This window comes from Scyliorhinus torazame, chromosome 2, assembly GCF_047496885.1.
Source record: "Scyliorhinus torazame isolate Kashiwa2021f chromosome 2, sScyTor2.1, whole genome shotgun sequence".
Lineage (NCBI taxonomy): Eukaryota > Metazoa > Chordata > Chondrichthyes > Carcharhiniformes > Scyliorhinidae > Scyliorhinus > Scyliorhinus torazame.
The window spans coordinates 193,173,884-193,196,687 of NC_092708.1; the positions used below are offsets into that span (position 1 = coordinate 193,173,884).

The 22,804-nt window shown below is 48.1% G+C and overlaps 1 protein-coding gene across 3 annotated transcripts in view; it reads right to left on the reverse strand.

Annotated features, from left to right (window-relative positions):
• The window catches only part of slc19a1 (solute carrier family 19 member 1), a 71,905-nt gene that overhangs the window by 21,030 nt on the left and 28,071 nt on the right, over positions 1-22,804 (reverse strand). For all 3 annotated transcript variants that reach the window (XM_072481943.1, XM_072481941.1, XM_072481944.1), the window contains exon 2: positions 3,948-4,548. In XM_072481943.1, the coding sequence (XP_072338044.1) occupies positions 3,948-4,548 (601 nt within the window). The remainder of the gene's footprint in view (positions 1-3,947; positions 4,549-22,804) is intronic.

Below are 22,804 nucleotides of genomic sequence, written 5' to 3' on the forward strand. Positions count from 1 at the left end.
ATAATTCTGTTAATGGTCTGCGGGGCTCCCACTTAACATCTCCAGAAGTCCGGACTCCAAAACATTCAAGAAGTTGGTGAAGTTAGTCAAGGGGCATTACCACCCAAAGCCCTCGATGATAAATGCAGTGTTACAATTTCAAATCGACAACAAGAACCCCAGGGTAGACAATCGCAGTGTTCATGGTGCACCTAAAACAAAGAGAGTTTGGGTTTGCACTCAACAACATGTTGAGGGACAGGCTGACCTGTGGTGTTAACTACAAAAACAATTTATGGAGCAGAGATTAACTTAATGAAGGCCTTAGAGGTTGCCCAGGCTATGGAAAGTGCTGAGAGGGGAGTTACAGAGCTTGCAAACAGTGGAGGTCCACCAGGTTTGGCAGAAGTGGTTAGCATTGCTGCTTCACAGCACCAAGGACCCAGGTTCGATTCCGGCCCCGGGATACTGTCTTGCGTGGTGTTTGCACATTCTCCTAGTGTCTGCGTGGGTTTCACCCCCACAACCCAAAGATGTGCAGGGTAGTTGGATTGGCCATGCTAAATTGCCCCTTAATTGGAAAAATAACGAATTGGGTACTTTAAATTTTTTTTAAAATTGTTTTAAAGGTCGCTGGCAGTCATGGCATTAAGGACGAAGGTGCAGAAAGTAATGAGCAAAGAGGTTCGGAGATGAGAGTGCTGAGATACAAGGAATTTGATCCGCAGACCAGGGGCTATAAAGAATGCTACTAGTGTTGGGAAGATCGTCCCCAGGAAAAGTGTAGATTCAGGGAAGTGCAGGGGTGGGGTTAACATTGCTGAGCTTGTCGAACTACTACTGGGCCACTAATATTGCAATGGTTGAAAATGGGCAGTGGAGGAACGGTCAGTTTTGGGGCAGTTAGATGCGGCCTTGTGTAAGGGGACAGGTTTGAGGGCACTGTTGTTGGCATCCCTTCCATTCTCACCAGTCAGGTACTGCACGAGACCCAATGTCAGCAGCACTTTGGATTGGACGGCATGTCTTTGTGGGCGCCGATAGGTTTGCTCCAGTGGGATTGGGTGCGATGTTCCGGGGGTGGTGGCAGGTGGGGATAAAATATTTAGGGATGTTTTTATGGGAGGGCAGTTTGCAGGCCTGGAGGGGGCATAACAGTAGTAAAAGGGGAATTGGTTCAGATATCTGCAGATTAGGGACTTCATGAGGCAGGAGGTGCCATTGTTTCCGATGTTGCCTCCCCCATTGCTGTAGGATAAACGTCTGTCAGAGGATGAGATAGGAGAGGCCACAGTTGTGGATATATATGAGGAGCTATTGAAGAGGGAGAGTGCTCCCATAGAGGAGGTTAGGTGTAAGTGGGAAGAGGAGTTGGGTGGGATGTTGGGGCCAGAGTGTGGAGTGAAGCTCTGCGAAGGGTGAATGTGTCCTCAATGTGTGCGAGATTAGGCCTCATCCAAGTTAAGGTGGTGCACAGGGCCCACATGACTGTGTCCAGGAGGAGTCGGTTCTTTCCATGGGTGGAGGGTAGGTGTGTGTGGGGAAGGGGGGGGGGGGGTTTACTGCGGTTGGCTTTTGTACTTCTTGGTTATGTATATATTGAAAATGCCTTCAATAAAACGTTTTTCAAAGAATAAACAGAATCTGGTCAAACAGTGTGGCCAGTGTCAATTGCAGCAACACTTACATTTGTGGCCCTCGTGCGCCCTTGGCAGTGGCCAGGTTGATCACGGGTCAGACTATACATTCACTCGCTGGCCCATATATATTGTTGCTCATCGTTGATGCTCACTCCAAATGGTTGGAAAGCCACAAAATGAAGTGCACAACCTCATCGGCAACGTAGAGAAATTGCAACAGATACTATCCACCCACGGGTTGCCCAAGGTTCTGGTCTCAAGATAAAGGGATTGCTTTTACAAGTGAATGATTCCAACATTTTGAGGACTAATGACATTCGACATATTCAAACTGCCCCCCTACCATCCCGCTTCAAATGGACTGGCTGAGAGGGCCATCCAGTCAAGGCCACGTTGCAAACAGTCTTCAGCCCCTTGGCAATTCAGACTGGCCTGGTTCCTACTCACCTACCGTACTATGCCTCACGCCACCACAGGTGCCACACCCACCAAACTCCTAATGGGCAGGCGTATTAGACCGTGATGGGACCGTATATGTGCAAATTTGGCAGGGAGGGTGGAGACTAAACAAAACAAACAGAAAAGACACCACAGTGCAAAGAAAGTTGATAAACACTTGTGTGGGCGATTTAATTTACATGAAGAATTTCAGTGCTGACCCTTTGTGGGTCCCAGGAATGACTGCGACCAAATCAGGTGCAGTATCATACGAGAAAGAAGTACAAGATGATGGTTAAAAAAAAAAAACACTTGGACCATTTAAGGAAAAGAGAACCACACACTGAACCAGTGGCCCTTGTAGGCTTGTCAGCGAGATGGATGTGGATGAAAGTAATGCCGCAGCAAACTACCCGAGGATGAACCCAGTATTGTTTCAGGGGGAACCTGTATGGGTACACCTTCACCTATCAAGAGTCAGTGAGGGCCAAACACTAGTCACCTCTACCTGAAGCATCTGTAAGTGAACTGCATAAGAATTAAGAAGTCCCCTGACCGACTGACCCTATGAGAGACTGTTTTGAGTACATTTTTGCAAATAGTTCCTGGATTATTTGAGAATGTTAATCTGGGATTTAAAAGCGGGAGGGATATGGTAGCATACCCCTTTAAGGTAATTTGGGCATTCCGAATTCTCCCTCAGTGTACCCGAACAGGCGCCAGAGTGCGGTGACTCGGGGCTTTTCACAGCAACTTCATTGCAGTGTTAATGTAAGCCTACTTGTGACAATGATTATTATTATAAGGGGGCATGTCCCCGAAGGATCATGTGATCTAATCGGCCAATGGGGCAGAGTGCAGGTCCCCAGTCAGCTTTGTCTTGGAACATGGCAGCTTTCATCTTACTCTCTGTACATATTTAAACTGTTTGTTTATTAACCAATCTGGTGGTCACCCGGTCAGGATATTACATGGAGCTATTGCCAAATCCAAGAGACCTTTCACAGTAACGTCATTGCAGTGTTAATGTAAGACTACTTGTGATAATAATAAAGATTATCATTCAGCATCCCAACATTTCCCATTGGATTAGGCCCATGATGTGGCACAGTGGTTAGCACTGCTGCCTCACAGTGCCAGGATCCATGTTCAATTCCAGCCTTTGGTCACTGCCTGTCTGGAGTCTGCATGTACTCCCTGTGTCTACGTGGTTTTCCTCTGGGTGCTCCGCTTCCTCCCACAGTCTCAAGATGTGCAAGTTAGGTGGATTGGCCACGCTAAATTTCTCCTAGTGTCCAAAAGGTTAGGTGGGGTTCCTGGATTAGGAGGATGGGGTGGGGGTGTGAGGGCTCTTTCAGAGGGTCGGTGCAGACTCAACGGGCCGAATGGCCTCCTTTTGCGCTGTAGTGATTCTATGTATACACAAAGAAAGAAGCCAACAAGCTTGCATTTATACAGCACGTTACACGACCTCATGGCCCAAAGCGTTTACAGCCAATTAAGTACTCTTGAAATATATATTGTAGTGCATGAAACATGGCAGCCAATTTGTGCACAGCAGGATCCCACAAACAGCAATGAGCTAATTATCAGATAATCTATTATTTTGTAATGTTGATTGAGGAATAAATATCGGCCAGGACACGGGGAGATCTCCCCTGTCCCACTTCGAATAGTGCCCTGGAGTCTTCGACATCCACTAGAGGGAACAGGCATGGCCTCAATTTAATGTCTCATCCAAAAGACAGCACCTCCGGCAGCGCAGCACTCCCTCAGTACTGCACAGGCAGTGCCAAATTAGATGACGTGTTCGGGTCAGGAGTGGGACTTGAACCCACCGCCTTCAGACTGTGAAGCAAGCATGGGCAAAAGAAAGGGATTCCCACTAACGTTTCAGCTCCAGCATCATCTTCACCAGCGCGGTTTCCCTCCAGTTCCAACCACCAGGGGACTTCTGCTTCTCGTTAACTAGCGTGACCGAGGTGACGTGCACAGCGTCTGCCTCGGACTGCACCGACCCATTGGCTGCCAGAGCTCGGCTGTTGAAGAACATGGTCCGTTTGGGCCTCTTGAGGAAAAGAGTCAAGGTGAAGGCAAAAGCCACAAAGCCAAGGGAGATGTAGTTCAGGGTGAAGAAGGGCATGTCACCCAAGGAAACAAAGAGTTGACCCAGCACGGAGCTAACAAAGACCCCCATGAGTACTGATGAGCGGGAGTAGCTGGCTACCTTCTGGTAGGACTGGGGGCTGACCAAGGTGAAGATGTAGGAAGAGTAGGCCACTCGGGCGGCCATGGTGATCCCGTAGAAGAACTCCATGAACTGCATCTGAAGCACGGTGGTTCCAAATAGCAGCAGAAGCCAGATGGCAACATGGCTGAGACTTTGTAGGATAAGAACTGGCTTGTAGCGGAGGTAGTCTGTCATTAGGAAGACAGGGACCAGCACCGACATGTAGGAATACGACAGGACCGGCGTGATCTCATTGGTGACCTGGAGAAAGGAACGGCAGGAAAAAGAAGAGTTTAGAGCAGCCCTTGAAAACAACTTGCATTGATATACTGCCTTTAACCCAATAACAACCTCCCAAGACTTTGCATAGGAGCATTATGCAGCAAGGTCAGACACCAAGGTACATTGAGACAGCTGTCCAAAATCTTGACCGACACCAACGGTTACGGTTTAAAATTAGGAATCTCACATATAGAACAAGAGGCGAGGAGAATTTAATTCTCCGAGGGTGTGCGAATTTGGAACACTTTAACTCAGAAGGCGGTAGGGACCAGGAGGCTGACTGAATATTTTTAAGGCGGAGGTAAAGTTATCGGGGGGGGGGGGGGGGGGGGGGATTTGGATCAGCCATGATCTTATTGAATGGTGCAGCCTGCTCAAGGGACCAAATGGCCTATTCTGCTTCTATTTCTTGGTACAGTATGTTCAGAAGTACCTTTTTTGTTTTGAATGGATAGATTCTTCCATAGACTCTCTACAGTGCAGAAGGAGGCCATTCGGCCCATCAAGTCAGCGCCAACCCTCAGAAAAGAGCACCCAAACCCACTCCCTCACCCCATCCATTCAACATAACCTACAGACCGGGCACCAAGGGGCAATTCATCATGGCCAATCCACCTAACCTGTACATCTTCGGACTGTGGCAGGAAACCCACGCAGACACGGGGAGGATGTGCAAACTCCACACAGACAATCGGTCACAGTCAGAATCAAACCTGGGTCCCTGGCGCTGTGAGGTGCCAGCGCTAACCACTGTGCCGCCAACATGACTCATTGTTCACGGCCCCTCAGAGGAATCAGTAACCAGAATCTGGATTCAGGAATCTTTTGAAAGGTAAATTCAAAAGGTTGTACTCATGCCCCCAAACATTCCCCATGGCCTCGCATATTCAGCATCCCAACTCAATGCCGACTCATGCCCCTTTCCATACAAGCTTCAATGAGGACTGGGACATCCGTGTTTCTACCTCTCCTCATTTTGCACACTTGACTAAGAGACCAGAGATATTATCTCAGGAGGAAATCGGTTTTGACGTGTAGTGAATTGTAGACTTCAGATGATTGACACCTTTAAGTGGTTATAAGTTGGTTTTCTGTGATCACTTTTGTTAATGTCTCAATGCTTATTTGAACATAATTACACAAGAAAAGGAGGAGTAATCCGCATGGTCCTTCAAACTGTTCCACCATTAAATACGATCATGGCTGGCCTTAGTTTCAACTCCAATATCCTGCCAGTTTCCCCATATCCTGCAATTTCCCGAGACCCCAAAAATCTGTCTATCCCCAGCTTCAAATATATTCAATGATATGATCAGTCCCTTATCCTGAGAATGGGCCCCCCTGCGATTTAGATTTCCCACCCAGCATGGTTATTATATATGGGCTCTTAATAAGTTATGTCTTTGATGCATATTGAATGAACGGGCATGAATGAGTAAGAGTTGGCATTGAGTTTGACTGTATGAGACGCCATGAGCAGTGGGGGAGGTTGGATGAGGTGGTGTGAGGGATGAAATCTAAGAGGGCCTCACTGTTTTTACTTCAAGACGCGAGACAGATCTTCTAACCAGCCCACCTCAGCACTCGGCAGCCCCACCCAGAGGACCTGCTCCGGGCAAAAGGGTCCGACTCTGTCCCACAGGCACTTCAACCCACAATTTCCCTGGCTCAAGCTACCTGCCTCGATAATGAAAATCCCACCCTGGGTGTCAGGGAAGCAGCCTAGCAGTGGCAAGAGATTGAGAGGTCACGCTGGGTGCTGTGTGCACAAAAAGGCTGATTCCCCCTACTTCTGAGAAAAAGGGAGTGCTCAGATGGATCCTTGGCTGGGGTATTCCGGAGGCGTCGGGGCAGAAAAGAAATTGGGAAGCCATTTCTGGAAACAGCTGGATCAGGATGAGTGGAATCAGAAGAGGGCCATTATACACCACAGGAGGGAGCATGGCTGGAGAATGGGGTGTGTAACCATGTCAAAGGCAGCTAACAGGAAAAGAATGCAAAACAATTACAGTCAGGAGGCACCCCTTTGGTGAGGGTGTTCGAGTGCTGTGGTTTCAGCATTAACCATCCTGGGAGGGCCCAGAGTCTCTGCTCAGCCTCTGGTGCAGAACCTTGAACCTTTATCAGCTGATTCCAAGGCGAGAGTTTAGCCAACTAGCAGCTGACACTGAAGAAGTCACACAGGCAGGTGGCTACGAACCAACAGAGCAGAGAGAGAAATATAATACACATCTGTCAAGAGAAGGCTGAAGTACCCGACTCGAATGATGCCACTTTTGTTGGAGTTTTGAGTTCGCTGGTGAATGTAGAATGGATTGCGATTGTTTGAATGACTTTTGGCAGTTACAGAGTCAACAGAAACAGCTACTGTTTGTTTAGAAGTAGAATGACATTCATTCTATCCAGAGTAGTTCAAGAATAGAACTTTTGATCCTTATCCTGTTTCGATGAGTTTTATCTGTAAGCTGACTCAGGCTTGGCAACTCGCATTCCATTATGTTCACAATGTATCAGCTGGTTAATAATCTCCACAGTCTTCACACCAACCCTGCCAATTATCACACAGGAATGAGTGTCCAGCAAACTCACATGGGTTCATAATCCCTCATTGCCAAGCGCACACACACACACAGATAGAGACGGACACACAGACGCAAGCACAGAGCCACACGCACAGACACAGGCACACAGTTGCCCTATTCTCAAAGTGTCTCCAGGTCCCAATGCCAGGCCTTGCCTCAGTGCAGTCCCACTGATGGTAGACGCATGATGATAGATGCCGAAACCCTGCTATTTGTTATGAAGTGCATCACCCACAAGCCAAGCCAATCTTCGCCCAATGTCTACACACCCACATTCCCCATCGGGATTCAGGACACGCTGATCAGGACAAAGAGACCCGGACGATACGGTTTTCCTTCTTTACTGAGCACAATGGGACCAATTCTAGTAAATCCTTCCATCTCGGCCTGCCTGACCAGACAGCAGCCAACGCTGCACAGGCCAAGGAATGTCTTTGCGCTATCTAACACTTAGTTGCGCACCAATTGATAACCTTGCATAAATTAGATTAATTCATAGCACAAAGGAGATCATTCAGTCCATCATGCCCCTGCTGGCTCTTCCAATTAGTCCCACTCCCCTCCAAATTCCTCCTCAAGTATTTTCACAGTTCCGTGTGGAAAATTACTACAGAATCTGCTTCCACTACCCTTTCAGACATTGTGATCCAGATCATAATAACTCGCTCCTCGTTTTGTTCTCCCAGCTCATTTTGGCAATGAACTTAAATCTGTGAGCCCTGGCTCTTCTGCCAAAAAAACAAGTTCATCATTTAGATGCACCCTGCTGGAGCAACTGCTGCTTCCGGATGTGGAAGGGGAGGGAAGAATTGGGGATATATACTAGTGGCTGTGGGAGCAGGGGATGGTGAAGATCAGGGAGAAATGGGAAGCGGAGTTGGGAGGAGAGGTCAATTGGGGAGTATGGAGTGAGGCACTGCGAAGGGTAAACAGGACCTCCTCTTGTGCAAGGATGAGCCTGATACAGTTTAAGGTGGTGCACAGGGTGCATATGACTCGGGTGGGAATGAGTGGGTTCTTTCAGGGGGGAGCAGATGAGAGAATCACACGCACATGTTTTGGGGTTGTGAAAAATTGGGAAGATTCTGGGCAGGAGTGTTTGCGGTTTTAGCCAGGATAGTGGAGGAGGGAGTGGACCCGGACCCTTTGGTGGCGATATTTGGGGTTTTGGAGAAGCCAGAGAGCATGGAGAGGAGGAAGGCTGATGTCATGGCCTTCGCCTCTCTGATTGCACGGTGGTGAATTCAGCTGGAGTGGCAGTCGGCATCACCACCATGGGTAGTGGCATGGTTGGGTGACCTGTACGACTTCCTGCGGTTAGAGAAGATAAAGTATGAATTAAGGGGCTCTTCAGGGGAGTTTGAGAAAAGGTGGGAGATGTTTGTGACGGTGTTTGAGGGGCTGTTTGTCACATGAGGTTGGGGGAGGGGGGGAATTGAAGAAGGGGAAAAATCTGTACAGGCCGTATAGTTGATTGTTGGGAAGTACGTTTCCCGGGGTGTTTATTTGCTGTAACCTGTTTTGATACATGTTTGTAATGAAATACATTTTTTTTTTAAACAAATTCATCATTTATATGTTCACCCTTTGTAATTTCTAATTCTTTAAATTTATAAACAGATGCAGAATGTATCTTCAGTGCAGGTTGAAAATAAAAATTGACTGTACTTCGAGAATAGGTTATGTGTGGTGTTGTCAACCCTCCAGGCCTGGAGTCAACAGGAATTGGAGATCAATCCCCAGGACACTGCTGTGTGAACCCCTGGAGACATTAACAAAGATTGTTCATTTTCTTTGAACATTTCTACTTGCCAGATATAAAAGGTGGTTTGGTTGACAGTCAAGCACCATCCCAATTGGAGATAGTGGTGTCGATGGACTCTGAGAAAGCCTTTGATAGGGTAGAGTGGGGGTACCTGTGGGAGGTGCTGAAGAGGTTCGGGTTTGGGGAGGGATTTGTCAGGTGGGTTAGGCTGTTGTATGAGGTCCCGATGGCGAGTGTGGCCACAAATAGGACGAGGTCCAAGTACTTTCGGTTGCACCGAGGGACGAGACAGGGGTCCCCCCTGTCCCCCCTGCTCTTCGCACTGGCGATTGAACCCCTGGCTATGGCACTGAGAGAGTAGAGGAACTAGAGGGGGTTGGTGCGGGGTGGGGAGGAGCATAGGGTGTCGCTTTTTGCGGACGACCTGCTGCTGTATGTGGCGGACCTGGTGGGAGGAATTCCAGAGGTAATGAGGATCCTTCGGGAATTCGGGGACTTTTCCGGGTACAAGCTCAATATGGGGAAGAGCGAGCTGTTCGTAGTTCATCCAGGGGACCAGGAGAGGGGGATTGGCGAGCTCCCACTAAAAAGGGCAGAGAGGAGCTTCAGATATTTGGGGGTCCAGGTGGCCAGGAGCTGGGGGGCCCTGCATAGGCTTAACTTTACAAGGCTGGTGGAGCAAATGGAGGAGGAGTTCAAGAGGTGGGACGTGTTGCCGCTGTCCCTGGCGGGTAGGGTGCAGTCAATCAAAATGACGGTGCTCCCAAGGTTTTTGTTCCTGTTCCAGTGCCTCCCTGTGTTTATCCCGAAGGCTTTTTTCAGGCGGGTTAACAGGAGTATAATGGGGTTTGTGTGGGCGCGAGGGACTCCGAGGGTGAGAAGGGTGTTCCTGGAGCGGAGTAGAGATGGGGGGGGGGGGGGGGGGGGGGGGGGGGCTGGCGCTGCCCAACCTCTGTGGGTACTACTGGGCCGCCAATGCGACAATGGTGCGCAAGTGGGTGATGGAGGGGGCTGCAGACGGCGTCCTGTGTGGGTACGAGTCTGGGGGCACAGGCAACGGCGCCGCTGCCGCTCCCTCCAAGGAGGTATACCACGAGCCCGGTGGTGGTGACGGACCTCAAAATTTGGGGGCAGTGGAGGCGGCATAGGGGGGGGAAGTTAGGGCCTCGGCGTGGACCCCATTACGGGGGAACCACCGAGATCTCGGAAACTTACCAGGTGATGCAGGAGGAGGAGGAGGCCTCGGTGGTGGAGTTGAAAGGTAAGTGGGAGGAGGAGTTGGGAGAGGAGATCGAAGAGGGGATGTGGGCAGATGCCCTAGGGAGGGTGAACTCTTCCTCATCGTGCGCAAGGCTCAGCCTCATACAGTTTAAGGTGCTGCACAGGGCACACATGACCAGGACAAGGATGAGCAGGTTCTTTGGGGGCAAGGACAGGTGTGTTAGGTGCTCAGGGAGCCCAGCAAATCACACCCATATGTTCTGGGCATGCCCAGCGCTGGAGGAATTTTGGAAGGGCGTCGCGAGGACGGTGTCGAGGGTGGTAGGATCCAGGGTCAAACCGGGCTGGGGGCTCGCAATATTTGGGGTGGCAGAGGAGCCGGGAGTGCAGGAGGCGAAAGAGGCCGGAATTCTGGCTTTTGCGTCCCTGGTAGCCCGGTGAAGGATTCGCCTTCAGTGGAAAGATACGAGGCCCCCAAGCGTGGAATCCTGGATCAGCGATATGGCAGGGTTCATTAAATTGGAGAGGGTGAAATTCGCCTTGAGGGTCGGTACAAGGGTTCTTTAGGCGGTGGCAACCGTTCTTAGACTTTCTGGCAGAACGCTAGACATTGGTCAATGGCAGCAGCAGCTTGGCGGGGGGGGGGGGGGTTTACTTTATTTTTGTTTATGTTATTTACACTGGAAGGGTCTGAGGGGGTGTATACACCTGTTGTGTTAAGTCGGGGTGTTAATGTTAATTTATTATTTAGGTACGGCGGGGGGGGGGGGGGGGGGGGGGAGGGGGGGGTTGCTTTTTTAGATTGTGTTTTGTACTTAACCCTGTTGGGTTCTTTTCTCTTTCTCATTTTGTTATTGATATTTTATGAAAACCTTTAATAAAAAAACTTTTTTTTTTTTTTTATAATATAAAAGCACCATCCCAATTGGGTCAGATCATAGAATGCCTACAGTGCAGAAAGGGGCCATTTGGCCCATCGAGTCTGCACCAACTCCCCGAAGGAGTGGCCATACCAGGCCTATTACCCATCCTATCCCCGTAACCCCATCCAACCTTTGGACACTAAGGGGCAATTTAGCATAGCCAGTCCACCTAACCTGCACGTCTTCGGACTCTGGGGAGGAAACCGGAGCACCCGGAGGAAACCCACGCAAACACGGGAAGAGAGTCACTCAAGACCAGAATTAAATCTGGGTCCCTGGCGCTGTGAGGCAGCAGTGCTAACCACTGTGCCGCCATTCTGAAGTACTTCATTGGTGGTAATCGCTTTGAGACAAATGGTGTGGTGAGAGGCTATATATATATAAATCCAAGTCTTTCATTTTCTTTTTTTGTATGTGCTCCTTCATACAGAAAATAAAATTATTTGTATTATTCTAGAGTCTTTCAGGACCTCCCAAAGCGCTTTCCAGCCAAGTTAAATACTTTCTGAAGTGGAGTCACTGAGAAACACAGCAGCCAATTATCACACAGCAATCTCTTACAAACAATGACGTGAAAACAACAGACAATCTGTTTTAGTGACATTGATCAGCATTTGGGCAGCACAGTGGTTAGCACAGTGGCTTCACAGCTCCAGGATACCAGGTTCGATTCCCGGCTTGGGTCACTGTCTGTGCGGAGTCTGCACGTTCTCCGTGTCTGCGTGGGTTTCCTCCTCCGGTTTCCTCCCACAGTCCAAATATGTGCAGGTTTGGTGGATTGGCCATGCTAAATTGCCCTTAGTATCTAAAACAAAAGGTTGGGTGGGGTTACAGGGATAGGTGTGGGCTTGGGTAGGGTGCTCTTTCCAAGGGCCGGTGCAGACTTGATGGGCCAAATGGCCTCCTTCTGCACTGTAAATTCAATGATTCTAAATTCTATGATTCTATGATCGAAGGCTAGATATTGAACAGGGGTAAGGGCACTGCTCTTCTTTGCCAATAGCGCTGCAGGAACTTATGTCCGCCCATGATCGCAGACGCGACAGTTAACATCTCATTCAACAGATGGCACCCCAGACAGTGCAGCACTCTACAATACTGCACTGGAGTGTCACCTCGAATTCTGGAACCTTCTGACTTGAGAGTGCTTCCACCCAGACACCATGGGCGGGATTCTCCAAAACGGAGGCAGTGTTCGCGCCGTCGAGGTTCACGACGGCGCGAAACCGCCCCTATTCCGGCCGATTCAGGGCCCGATAATGGACTTGGAGCGGCGCCGCGTCATTTACGTGCGCCAGGCCTTGGCGCCGCGTAAAGGCGGCGCCGCATACATGACGCGGCCGGCGCTGCATAACTGGAGTCACCCGCGCATGCGTGGTTGCCGTCCTCTCCGAGTCCGCCCTGCAAGAAGATGTCAGACGGATCTTGTGGGGCTGCAGAAGAAAGGAGGTCCTCCTTCAGAGAGGGCGGCCTGACGATCAGTGGGCACCGATCGCGGGCCATACCCCATTTCAGCCCCCCCCCCGGTGCAGGATTCCCCCTCCCCCCACCTGCAGGCCGCTCCCCCAGCATTCCCACGCTGTTCCCACCGGCAGTGACCAGGTGTGGACGGTACCGGGGGGGGAACCCGACGTTTTGGGCAGGCCGCTCAGCCCATCCGGGCCTGAGAATAGCAGGGGTGCTGAAGAATCGCCATTTTGGGTGTCTCAGGCGATTCTCCGGTCTGCGCTGCGCGGAACTCGACGGGGCCTTTCTCGCCGCTTGGGAGAATCGCAGGAGGGCGTCGGACCGGCGTCGCGGGAAAATGTGGCGACCCAGGCGATTCTCCCAACCGCCGCGGGAGCGGAGAATCGCGCTCCCATGGGTCAACGGTCATTTGTATCTTTAAGTCACTTTTTTTATTTAACATTCTGTTTTCAATTGGTGGAGCTGCTGCTAGGGGTCGCAAATCACACGTAGAATGTTGTAGCAATAGAGATTATTGGTGAAATTGCGTACTAAATATAGGATCTATCATCTTCCTGGGATTATTATGCACTGTCTATTGATACAATAGGCTATGCTCGGTCCTATATTCTTTCCAGATGAACTTTAAAACCCCATCACTTCGACCAAGCCTTCAGTCTCCAGTCTCCTTACCACATGGTTCTGTATCAAATCCTGTCCATCATGCTCATTTGGAGAGCCTGTGCAGACAAGATGGACCAAATGGCTTCCTTCTGCACCATAACAATTCGGTGGCTATAAATGGGCAACATGGTGGCAGTGGTTAGCGCCAGGGACCTGGGTTCATTTCCAGCCTTGGGCGACTGTGTGGAGTCTGCACATTCTCCCAGTGTCCACATGGGTTTCCTCCGGGTGCTCCTGTTTCCTCCCACAGTCCAAACATGTGCAGGTTAGGTGGATTGACCATGCTAAGGGGCTAGTTTAGCACAGTGGGCTAAACAGCTGGCTTGTAATGCAGGACGATGCCAGCAGTGCGGGTTCAATTCCCGTACCGGCCTCCCCGAACAGGCGCTGGGATGTGGCGACTAGGGGCTTTTCACAGTAACTTCATTGAAGCCTACTTGTGACAATAAGCTATTATTATTATTAAATTGTCCCCGATTGTCCAAAGGCTTATATAGAGTTACGGGAATAGGGAGGGTGTGTGGCCCTAGGTAGGGTCCTCTTTTGGAGGGTTGGTGCAGACTTGATGAGCCGAATGGCCTCCTTCTGGACTTTAGTCATTCTATGATGCCGAGTGCAAGTTGCCTGTTTATGTGTAGACGTCACCAAATGCAACCAGTTCAAATCCACTTTGAGAAACCCACTTCAGTGGATAGTTTAATTTTTCATCCCATTCCTAATCTGATATTCCTGTCCTCAGCGACACTCAGCACCTCACCTTTTAGTTTGGCATGTACAGCTTTCCAGCCTCAACACTGGCCAGGACTTTGCCATTAACGGTGATGGAGTGGCACCAACTGTTCATTAATAATATTTATTGTCACAGGTAGACTTTACATTAACACTGCAATGAAGTTATGCGTACACTTACCACTAAGTTTCTATGGGTGTTTTCACTGGCATTTGTTACATATTGGAAAGTTATTTCAAAGCAATGTCAGCCTCAGGGGATCTGGGATCAGTAGCTAGAGCAAGCAAACATGTATCATTTTAACCATTCAGATTAAGAATTCTTATTGAGGCACAGCATCTGAACCAGCAAGTATTAATTAAAGTAGTTAATTCATTGTAAAATATGCTGAAAAGCGGAATTTTGAGAAGGTACAGGGATAATAATAATCGCTTATCACAAGTAGGCTTCAATGAAGTTACTGTGAAAAGTCCCTAGTCGCCACATTCCGGCGCCTGTTCGGGGAGGCCGGTACGGGAATTGAACCCACGCTGCTGACATTGTTCTGCATTGCAAGCCAGCTATTTAGCCCACTGTGTTAAATAAGCTCCAGGATTGCAAGATAGATCAGAGAGACAGAAAGAGAGTCTTTATTGTATCAAATTATTTTAAATCTCCAATAATAATTAAAATCTAAAGGAATGAGCCCCCACACTTGTCAAAGATGATTTTTCAGTACCAGAGTGGCTGTCTGGCTATAATTAAGGATTAGCACATTGTTAGAAATATACAAATCCACAAACCAACTTTTCTGGCAAACTTAGTTAAATACTACAACTCAATTGCTGTTGTGTGTGTTTCTATGCAAAGTCTCTTGACAACATGCTAGTTTAGCACAGTTTCAGGAGAGGCAGAGAAACTCCGAACAGGGGGAGCAAACTTCCAGATTACCACATTTTACTGCAGATGTGCAGTCACCATAAAGTTGTACCGTGAGTACCCGCTAGCTTCACCATTATTTCTCATCACAAAATCTGGATTATTCAGTTCAACAACCGCCAATCATAATCACTGCTTGCAGTTTTGCTGACAGTAATGGTTCCTGCTCCCACCTTTCTTTATTGTCCCATAACTTTCTCCTTTGGCATTGCACAATCATCCTAATTGGCATTTAGTCTCTCCTCCCTTCTTTCCCACTCGCTCTCCTTTTGGCCGTTTTCCCACTTCCCCTTTTCTCTACCTATTTGTTTAAAACCTGTTCCAGCTCTGATGAAAGGTCACCGACTTGAAACGTTAATTATTTTTCTCTCTCCACAGATGCTCACTGATCTGCTGAGGGATTCCAGCATTTATTTGTGAAACAAGCTTAGATTTTCCACCGGTTGAGGATTTGTTAAAAATGAGTGTCAGGGTCGACGGGGTCATTCATTGAAACCAGACCCCCAATGTCATTTTTAACTCCGAGTTGCATGTTTGCTGAACGGCCCAAGTCTTGTCAAGAATGGGGTAGGAATTAAAATGTCTCAGGTCTCATTGTTGTAGAGTCAGGGTGATCCTGCCTCACACTGACCTCTCGCCCCTGCAGCGTGAACTTATTGGACAGCAGTATCCACTCCATCCATTGGATGAATAGAAACAACTATCAACCAAGCAGCATTACATCACATTGCCAACCTCGAAGACAGATTTCATAAACTAAAAACTGATATTCCCTAGAGTATTGAAGATTGGCGGGTGGCCTAATGAAGGTGATTGAACAAATTGATAGGGTAGATATGAAATAAACTATTTCCTCTGGTGCAGAGGTCAAGAACAAGACAACCCACATCCTCACCTCAATTCTCTACTCCTGAGGGTTGGAGAGCCTCAGTCAATGAGTCAAGACAAAGATCAATCATTAGGTTTCTAGATATTAAAGATGTCAAGGGAAGTGCAGGAAAATGGTGATGAGATATTAAACCAGCCACCATCCAGTTAAAGGGTGGAGCAGGCTCAGAGGGGTGAATGGCCCACTTCTGCTCCCATTTCCCATGTCACCTCAAAATCAGTGTAAAACCATTCAGCGGTGACATCAGGAAGCACCTCTTCACACAAACATTCTTCCCAAAGATATTTTTGAGGCAGGAGGCTCAATTGAAAATTTCAAAACCAAGAGCAATTGAGTTTTGTTGGGTAAGGAAATATGGAACCAAGGCAGCTGGTTGGAGTTAGGGTACAGCTCAGCCATGATCTAATGGAATGGTAGAATGGGTGGGGCCAAATGGCCTACCCCTTTGCTACGTGCTGGAACAGGGATCAGGTGGGAGCCTCACCACCACATCATCTCCAGCAGTTTCTCCCACATCCCCATATAACTGACGTGCCTCATTCCCAGTGCCACATATTATGATCCAGACCAAACCCCAACTGTGGCACGAATACTGGCCAGAAACACCAATATTTTATTTTCGTTTTGTAAGACTGAGGAAAGGATACCTTCGCTCTAGGGGTGAATTTACATCTATAACATCACACAGGAAAATAGCTTACAATTACCCTATAAACAATGCTAATCAATACAGTAACACAATAACCCTTAACTGCTATCTTTATTCCCACTCAAACAACAAAACCATCCCATGTCCAATCCACTTTTCAATACAGTTAGCAGACTCAGGAATACGTGATGTGGAAAGATGTCTTGGATGCTCCACTTGAGAAAGAGAGATCTTTTGAGACTGCTTGCAAGAAAGATACCGGACCCCATCAGAATAATAGAATCTCTGGCTGTATTCTTCAGAAAACTTTCTCAGCACACCTTCCCCCGTCAGACTAACTCTGAACTTCACCTGAACCTCAACACCTGACTACTTCAGCCCTTGGCTCCTCCCATTAACTACATCATCTTGCTAAACAGAACATAATGTCTGACGACTCTGCAAGGAACCCTCTTAATTTAAGTAAAAATCAATTAACCCAAACTTTTACAATGCTTTAATTGTACTTCTGGCTCCCAAAAGCCTAGATGCCTTGCAAAGCAGGATTTTTAAAACACTACTGCAGCAGTCACAGACTGCCCCCTACTGCACCAAATACATTATCTGACATCCTTACATATATCTGACATTCCTATATTCATCACATGCTCTCGGAAACCCCGCTGCATCTTTCTCTGAAGATGGTGGATGTGATGTCAAAGTCAGAGCAGGGGTAGAGACGGCCAGAAATAAACTATGAAGTTGAAGGATTTGTTAACAATAAGAAAACTTAGCTTGTAACATGGGGGAAAAAAACACTTGAGGGTGCCACATTCTATCCACTTCCCAGTGAGCTTCAGAAAGCTAGATACTAAATAAAGTTCAGCAGAAGCCATGTGGGCAAAAGGTCCATTGGCTTTGGGTGGGAATTTCCAGTCACATGGCTGGCGGGACGGGAACATCGCACCCAAAATGTTAGTATTTTGCAAATTGATCCGAGCTGAGAAGCTGCAATTCTCTCTCCTAGAGGGTAAAATAGAGGGAAGCAGGGAGCGCGGTCCACTAGGCGTAGTTGGATGATGGACAGCGCAGAACGGTTGCAGATGAGTGCAGTGAATGTGCGAGTATGGCATACAATCGCCTGGTAAGTGTAGATACAAGCAGCAGCAATACACAAATTAATCTTCCAACCATGTGGTCACCATTTTGCAAAAAGGGATATGGAGATGTTAAAAAAAAAAAAGGATTAACAAGGATGAAACGAGAAACTCGAGAGGTTATAACAGGTGTTTCAAAACTGCGGGGTCACAGGATGAGGTGTTGGAGTCCTGAACTGTGGGGCAGTGGTGTTGGCCTTGGAGCTCAGACCATGTTGTGACAGATGTGGGGGCCCTTTCAAATGCTTGTGCTTTTTTCCTGTTGGTGGGCATGGCTCAATCATCTGTTCTTCAAGTCCCGATTGTCAGTACAACCACCACTTCTTTAAAAAGAAAAGGATCGCCCCATTTTTCATTCAGGGCAAACCCAAAGTTTTTTAACCCCCTCTCCCTCCCCCCTCCCCCCTCCCCCGAACAACTCAACTCCCCAATCCACAAACCTCCAATCGCCCCCCCCCCCCCCAGCCCCCCGACCAACTTTCAAACCTTTACCCCCCCCCCCCCCTCCACCACCTCACATATTCTCCAAGTCTTCATCTGGAGGTCACACAGGTCAGAGGCATTAAAATGAGGTCACATAACAGGGGACAAGTTTGGGAATCACCGGGTTACAACCATCAGCAAAAGGCTGTGAAAGTTGGGGATCTTTTCTCCAGAATGGAGAAGATGGCGAGGTAATTGGTTAGAGGTCTTATCATCATTGAATCAGAGGCTAGCACTGCAGGAGGCTAGTCCACCCATTAAGATGTGCTGGCCTTTACTGGGTATCTAACCTGTGTAGAACACAATTCCTTCATCTACATCTCATTGACATAGATTATAGAACAGCAATGGTCCTTGCAGCAGCCATCATAGTGCCAGCCTGAAGAGGTGATCTGGTCATTACGACTCTGGCTCCTGTCCTTTGATCCTCAGCCACAACTATGAAGGGGTTTGATGGGATCTCGACATGGAGGTGGTGGTTCCCACTTGTTGAGAAGCCATACTTATATAACATAGTCCCCAATAATTCAAGTACATGAGGTCTTGCAGCACCCTGCCTCCGATTTCAAGTCCCGCCCCAGGACGTGATGGCCGAGGAAGGTGTGTTCACAACGAGACCAAACGGGTCGAGTGCCAACTTGCAAATCCTTCCAAACACATGCCAATGGCTTGTGGTCAGCCATGCTCAATGTGGATTGGCACCCCTAAAACTATAAGCCCCTGGCGACAGCCTAGCAACCTGTTCCAGGAATAACTAGCTATGGAACCTAGGTGCGGAAGAGAAAGAAGAAATCCAGTAAGGAATTCAGGAGAAACTGTGTTACTAAAGCAAGTGGTTAGAACACAGAACTCACTTACACTACACGAGGTAAATAGTTTATTAAGGGCCCATGAATGAGTAAGGAGCAGAAAGTTCAGGAGGAAGGATATCTTTGAGCTGTCGGTTATCTGTTCAAAACAGATAAAGCCAGTAGCTCATTCTGCATGCTCAGCAATTCTACGTAAAATTGAGAATAGTGGAACACCCATGGAGTCACTAATGAAGCTTCAACTTAATCCTGGACAACAGGGAATACAGCTCGTTAAACAAAAAGGAAACTGTACTGGGGGGAGGGTGACACTCAACAAACCGGCTGAAATGCGATTAGCACAGCTTCAAGTAGTTGCAACGGCATCTTCGTGTCTAGAACTGCCAATTCTGAAAGCTAAAATAAAATCAGAAATCATGCTAATTGCCAAAAGGCAGAAAATAAATTATTTTAATATGTCTTTCAAACCATCCAAGTGCTTTCCCGCCAATGGAGCACGTTGAACAGGCACAGCAAGATCCCACAGGCAGAGCAGTGGTAGGATAATATGTTTGAGCGATGTTGGTCGAAGGGATACAGGAGACGAATTTTCCTGCCCTTGTGTTAAAAAAAGTCTCCACAGGATTTTTTACATCACTCGAGCTAACAGCCCGTCAGAACGACAGCACAGCACTCCCCAAGTGCTGCATGGGGAATGTCCACATAAAATGTGCTGTTCCTGGCGCAGGAATTGAATCCACAAAACGTCAGATTTCAAGGGGAGGGTGCTAGCTCTGGGCCACACGTTGGCTCATACAAGTTCCAGTCTTCCCCACTCCCCCCCAAAAGGAAGTAGAATGGAACTTTCTAGATGTCGGTCAAATAATTTTTTAAAATAAATTTAGAGTACCCAATTCATTTTTTCCAATTAAAGGGCAATTTAGCGTGGCCAATCCACCTAACCTGCACATGTGTGTGTTGTGGGGACGAAATCCACGCAAACATGGGGAAAATGTGCAAACTCCACATAGACAGTGACCCAGAGCCGGGATCAAACCTGGGAACTCGGCGCCGTGAGGCAACTGTGCTACCCACTGTGCCACCGTGCTGCCCCCATGTCTGTAAAATATTGACTGAAAGGAAAGGTTTACACCCGAGCTCTGTCGAGCGTTAATAAGTTAACAAGTAAGACCAGGCAGGTATAAACATGGCAACTTTAGGATTAAGTGGTAACACTCAGAACAATCTATTCTGGGGCTGGTAGAAGAGTGAACCGAGTGGCCTCCCGCACTTATACAAACAAAGGATCTAACCTGGCACATCCATTCAATATGCTCAGCACGTCAGTAGAGGCATCTATCCACTGAACCTTAATGCAACCTAAATTAAGATGTGATGGTGAGCTGCTGTTTGTATTTCTTCCCCCCAGGCCGAAAGTAATTTTCCTAACAGGGATGTGTGGTCTGGTCAGAAAGGCAGAGTTCATTGAGTACGTCTTCAGCACAACAATGTGTGTCTATATAGCACTTTTAAAAACAACATAACCTCCAAAGGCACCTCAGTGCAGCGGAGGTTCGACAGACTGATACCAGTGATTGCGGGGCTGTCCTTTGAGGAGAGATTAAGGAGACTGGGCCTGTATTCTCTCTCGTTTTGAAGAACAAGAGATGATCTCATTGAAGCGTAACAAAATTCTTACAGGGTAGATGGGTTATCCACGGGTGTTCTGGTTTCCTCCAACAGTCCAAAGATGTGCAGGTGAGGTGGATTGGCCACGCCAAATTGCCCTTAGTGTCCAAAAGGTTAGGTGGGGTTAGAAAAGAAGTTGGGACCTAGGTAGGGTGCTCTTTCAGAGGGTTGGTGCTGACTTGATGGGCCGCCTTCTGCTCTGCTTTCCTATAATAATGAAGTTCTCACAGATCCTGGGTCCATGGGAGCACTCTCGCCTCAAAGTCAGAATGTTTGTATGCCATTCTCAGAGGCCGAGTACAAACTCTGGCAACAGAGCACCCCTCCCTAATGAACTCGATGTATTCAATGCTCCTTTCGAGCAGGAAACCAACAAACCATTGTCAACTGTTCCAGCAGCCTCGGACACGCCCACCGTCAAAGCTTTCGAAGTCAGATAGGCCTTCTTGAAAGTGAACCCTCGGAAAGAAATAGGTTCTGACGAGAATCCCTGGTCGTGCACCCAGATCCTGCGCTGACCAACTAGCAGCTGTGTTCACGCACATCTTCAATCTCTCCCTCGTTCTGAAGTTCCCATCTACTTCAAGACCACCATCGTACCGATGCCAAAGAAGAACCAGGCAACGTGTCTCAATGGCTACCGTCTGGTGGCCTTGACATCTAACATTATGAAGTGCTTTGAGAGGTTGGCCATGATACGCATCAATGCCATACTCCCAGAGTGCCTAGATCCACTGCAATTAGAACATAGAACATTACAGCGCAGTACAGGCCCTTCGGCCCTCGATGTTGCGCCGACCTGTGAAACCACACTAAAGCCCATCTACACTATTCCCTTATCGTCTTATTCGTATACTGCCACCTCCCTGGCCCTGCACTGATCCCTGGAGCATCTCGATAACAAGGACTCGTGTCAGACTCCTATTCGTTGACTACAACTCCGCCTTCAACACCATAATCCCAGCCAAGCTCATACCAAAACTCCTCCCTCTGCAACTGGATCCTCGACTTCCTGACCAATAGACCACAATCAGAAAGGATAAACAACACCTCCTCCACAATAGTTCTCAATATCGGGACCCCACAAGGCTGCGTACTTCGTCCCCTACTATACTCCCTATACACACACACACACACACACACACGACAGGGTGGCAAAATTCGGCTCCAACTCCATCTACAAGTTTGCTGATGACAACGGTAGTGGGCCAGAACTCAAACAACGTTCAGTCAGAATACAGGAGGGAGATAGAGAACCTAGTGGAGTGGTGTAACAACAACAATCTCGCCCTCAATGTCAGCAAAACTAAGGAGCTGGTCACTGATTTCAGGAAGCAAAGTGTCATACACACCCCTGTCTGCATCAACGAGCCCAGAGATGGAGATGGTTGACAGCTTCAAATTCCAAGGTGTGCACATCACCAATCTGTCCTGGCCCACCCACATCGACGCTACCACCAAGAAAGTACAACAGCGCCTCTACTTCCTCAGGAAACTAAGGAAATTCGACATGTCCACATTGACTCTTACCAACTTTTACAGATGCACCATAGAAAGCATCCTATCTGGCTTTATCACAGCCTGGTATGGCAACTGCTCGGCCCAAGACCATAAAAAGCTACAGAGAGTCATGTACACAGCCCAGTCCATCACACAAATCTGCCTCCCATCCATCAACTCAGTCTAAACCTCCTGCTGCCTTGGGAAAGTGGGCAGTATGACCAAAGACCTCTCCCACCCTTGGTATTCTCTCTTCAGTCGGGCAGAAGATGCAAAAGTCTGAGAATACGCAACAACAGATTCAAAAACAACTTCTTCCCCGCCTCTACCAGACTCCTGAATGATCCTCTTACGGACTGAACTGGTCCCTCCACACATTTTCGCTACTGTTGCAGCATTACACTCCGTATGCTTCACCCAATGTTGGTATCTATGTATTTACAATTGTGCTGCATCCTATGTTTTCATTTTCTTAAATGAATTTAGAGTACCAAATTCATTTTTTCCAATTAAGGGGCAATTTAGCATGGCCAATCCACCTAACCTGCACATCTTTGGGTTGTGGGGGTGAAACCCACGCAAACACGGGGAGAATGTGCAAACTCCACACGGGCAGTGACCCAAAGCCAGGATCGAACCTGGGACCTCGGCGCCGTGAGGCAGCAGTGCTAGCCACTGTGCCACCGTGCCGGCCCTGTCGCATGTTTTTCCATTTATGGAACGATCTGTCTGGACTGTACGCAGAACAATACTTGTCATTGTACCTCAGTACAATAAATCTGTATCAGAGGCTTTGATGCTGATGCAGCACAAAAAGGAAGCCCTTCAGCCC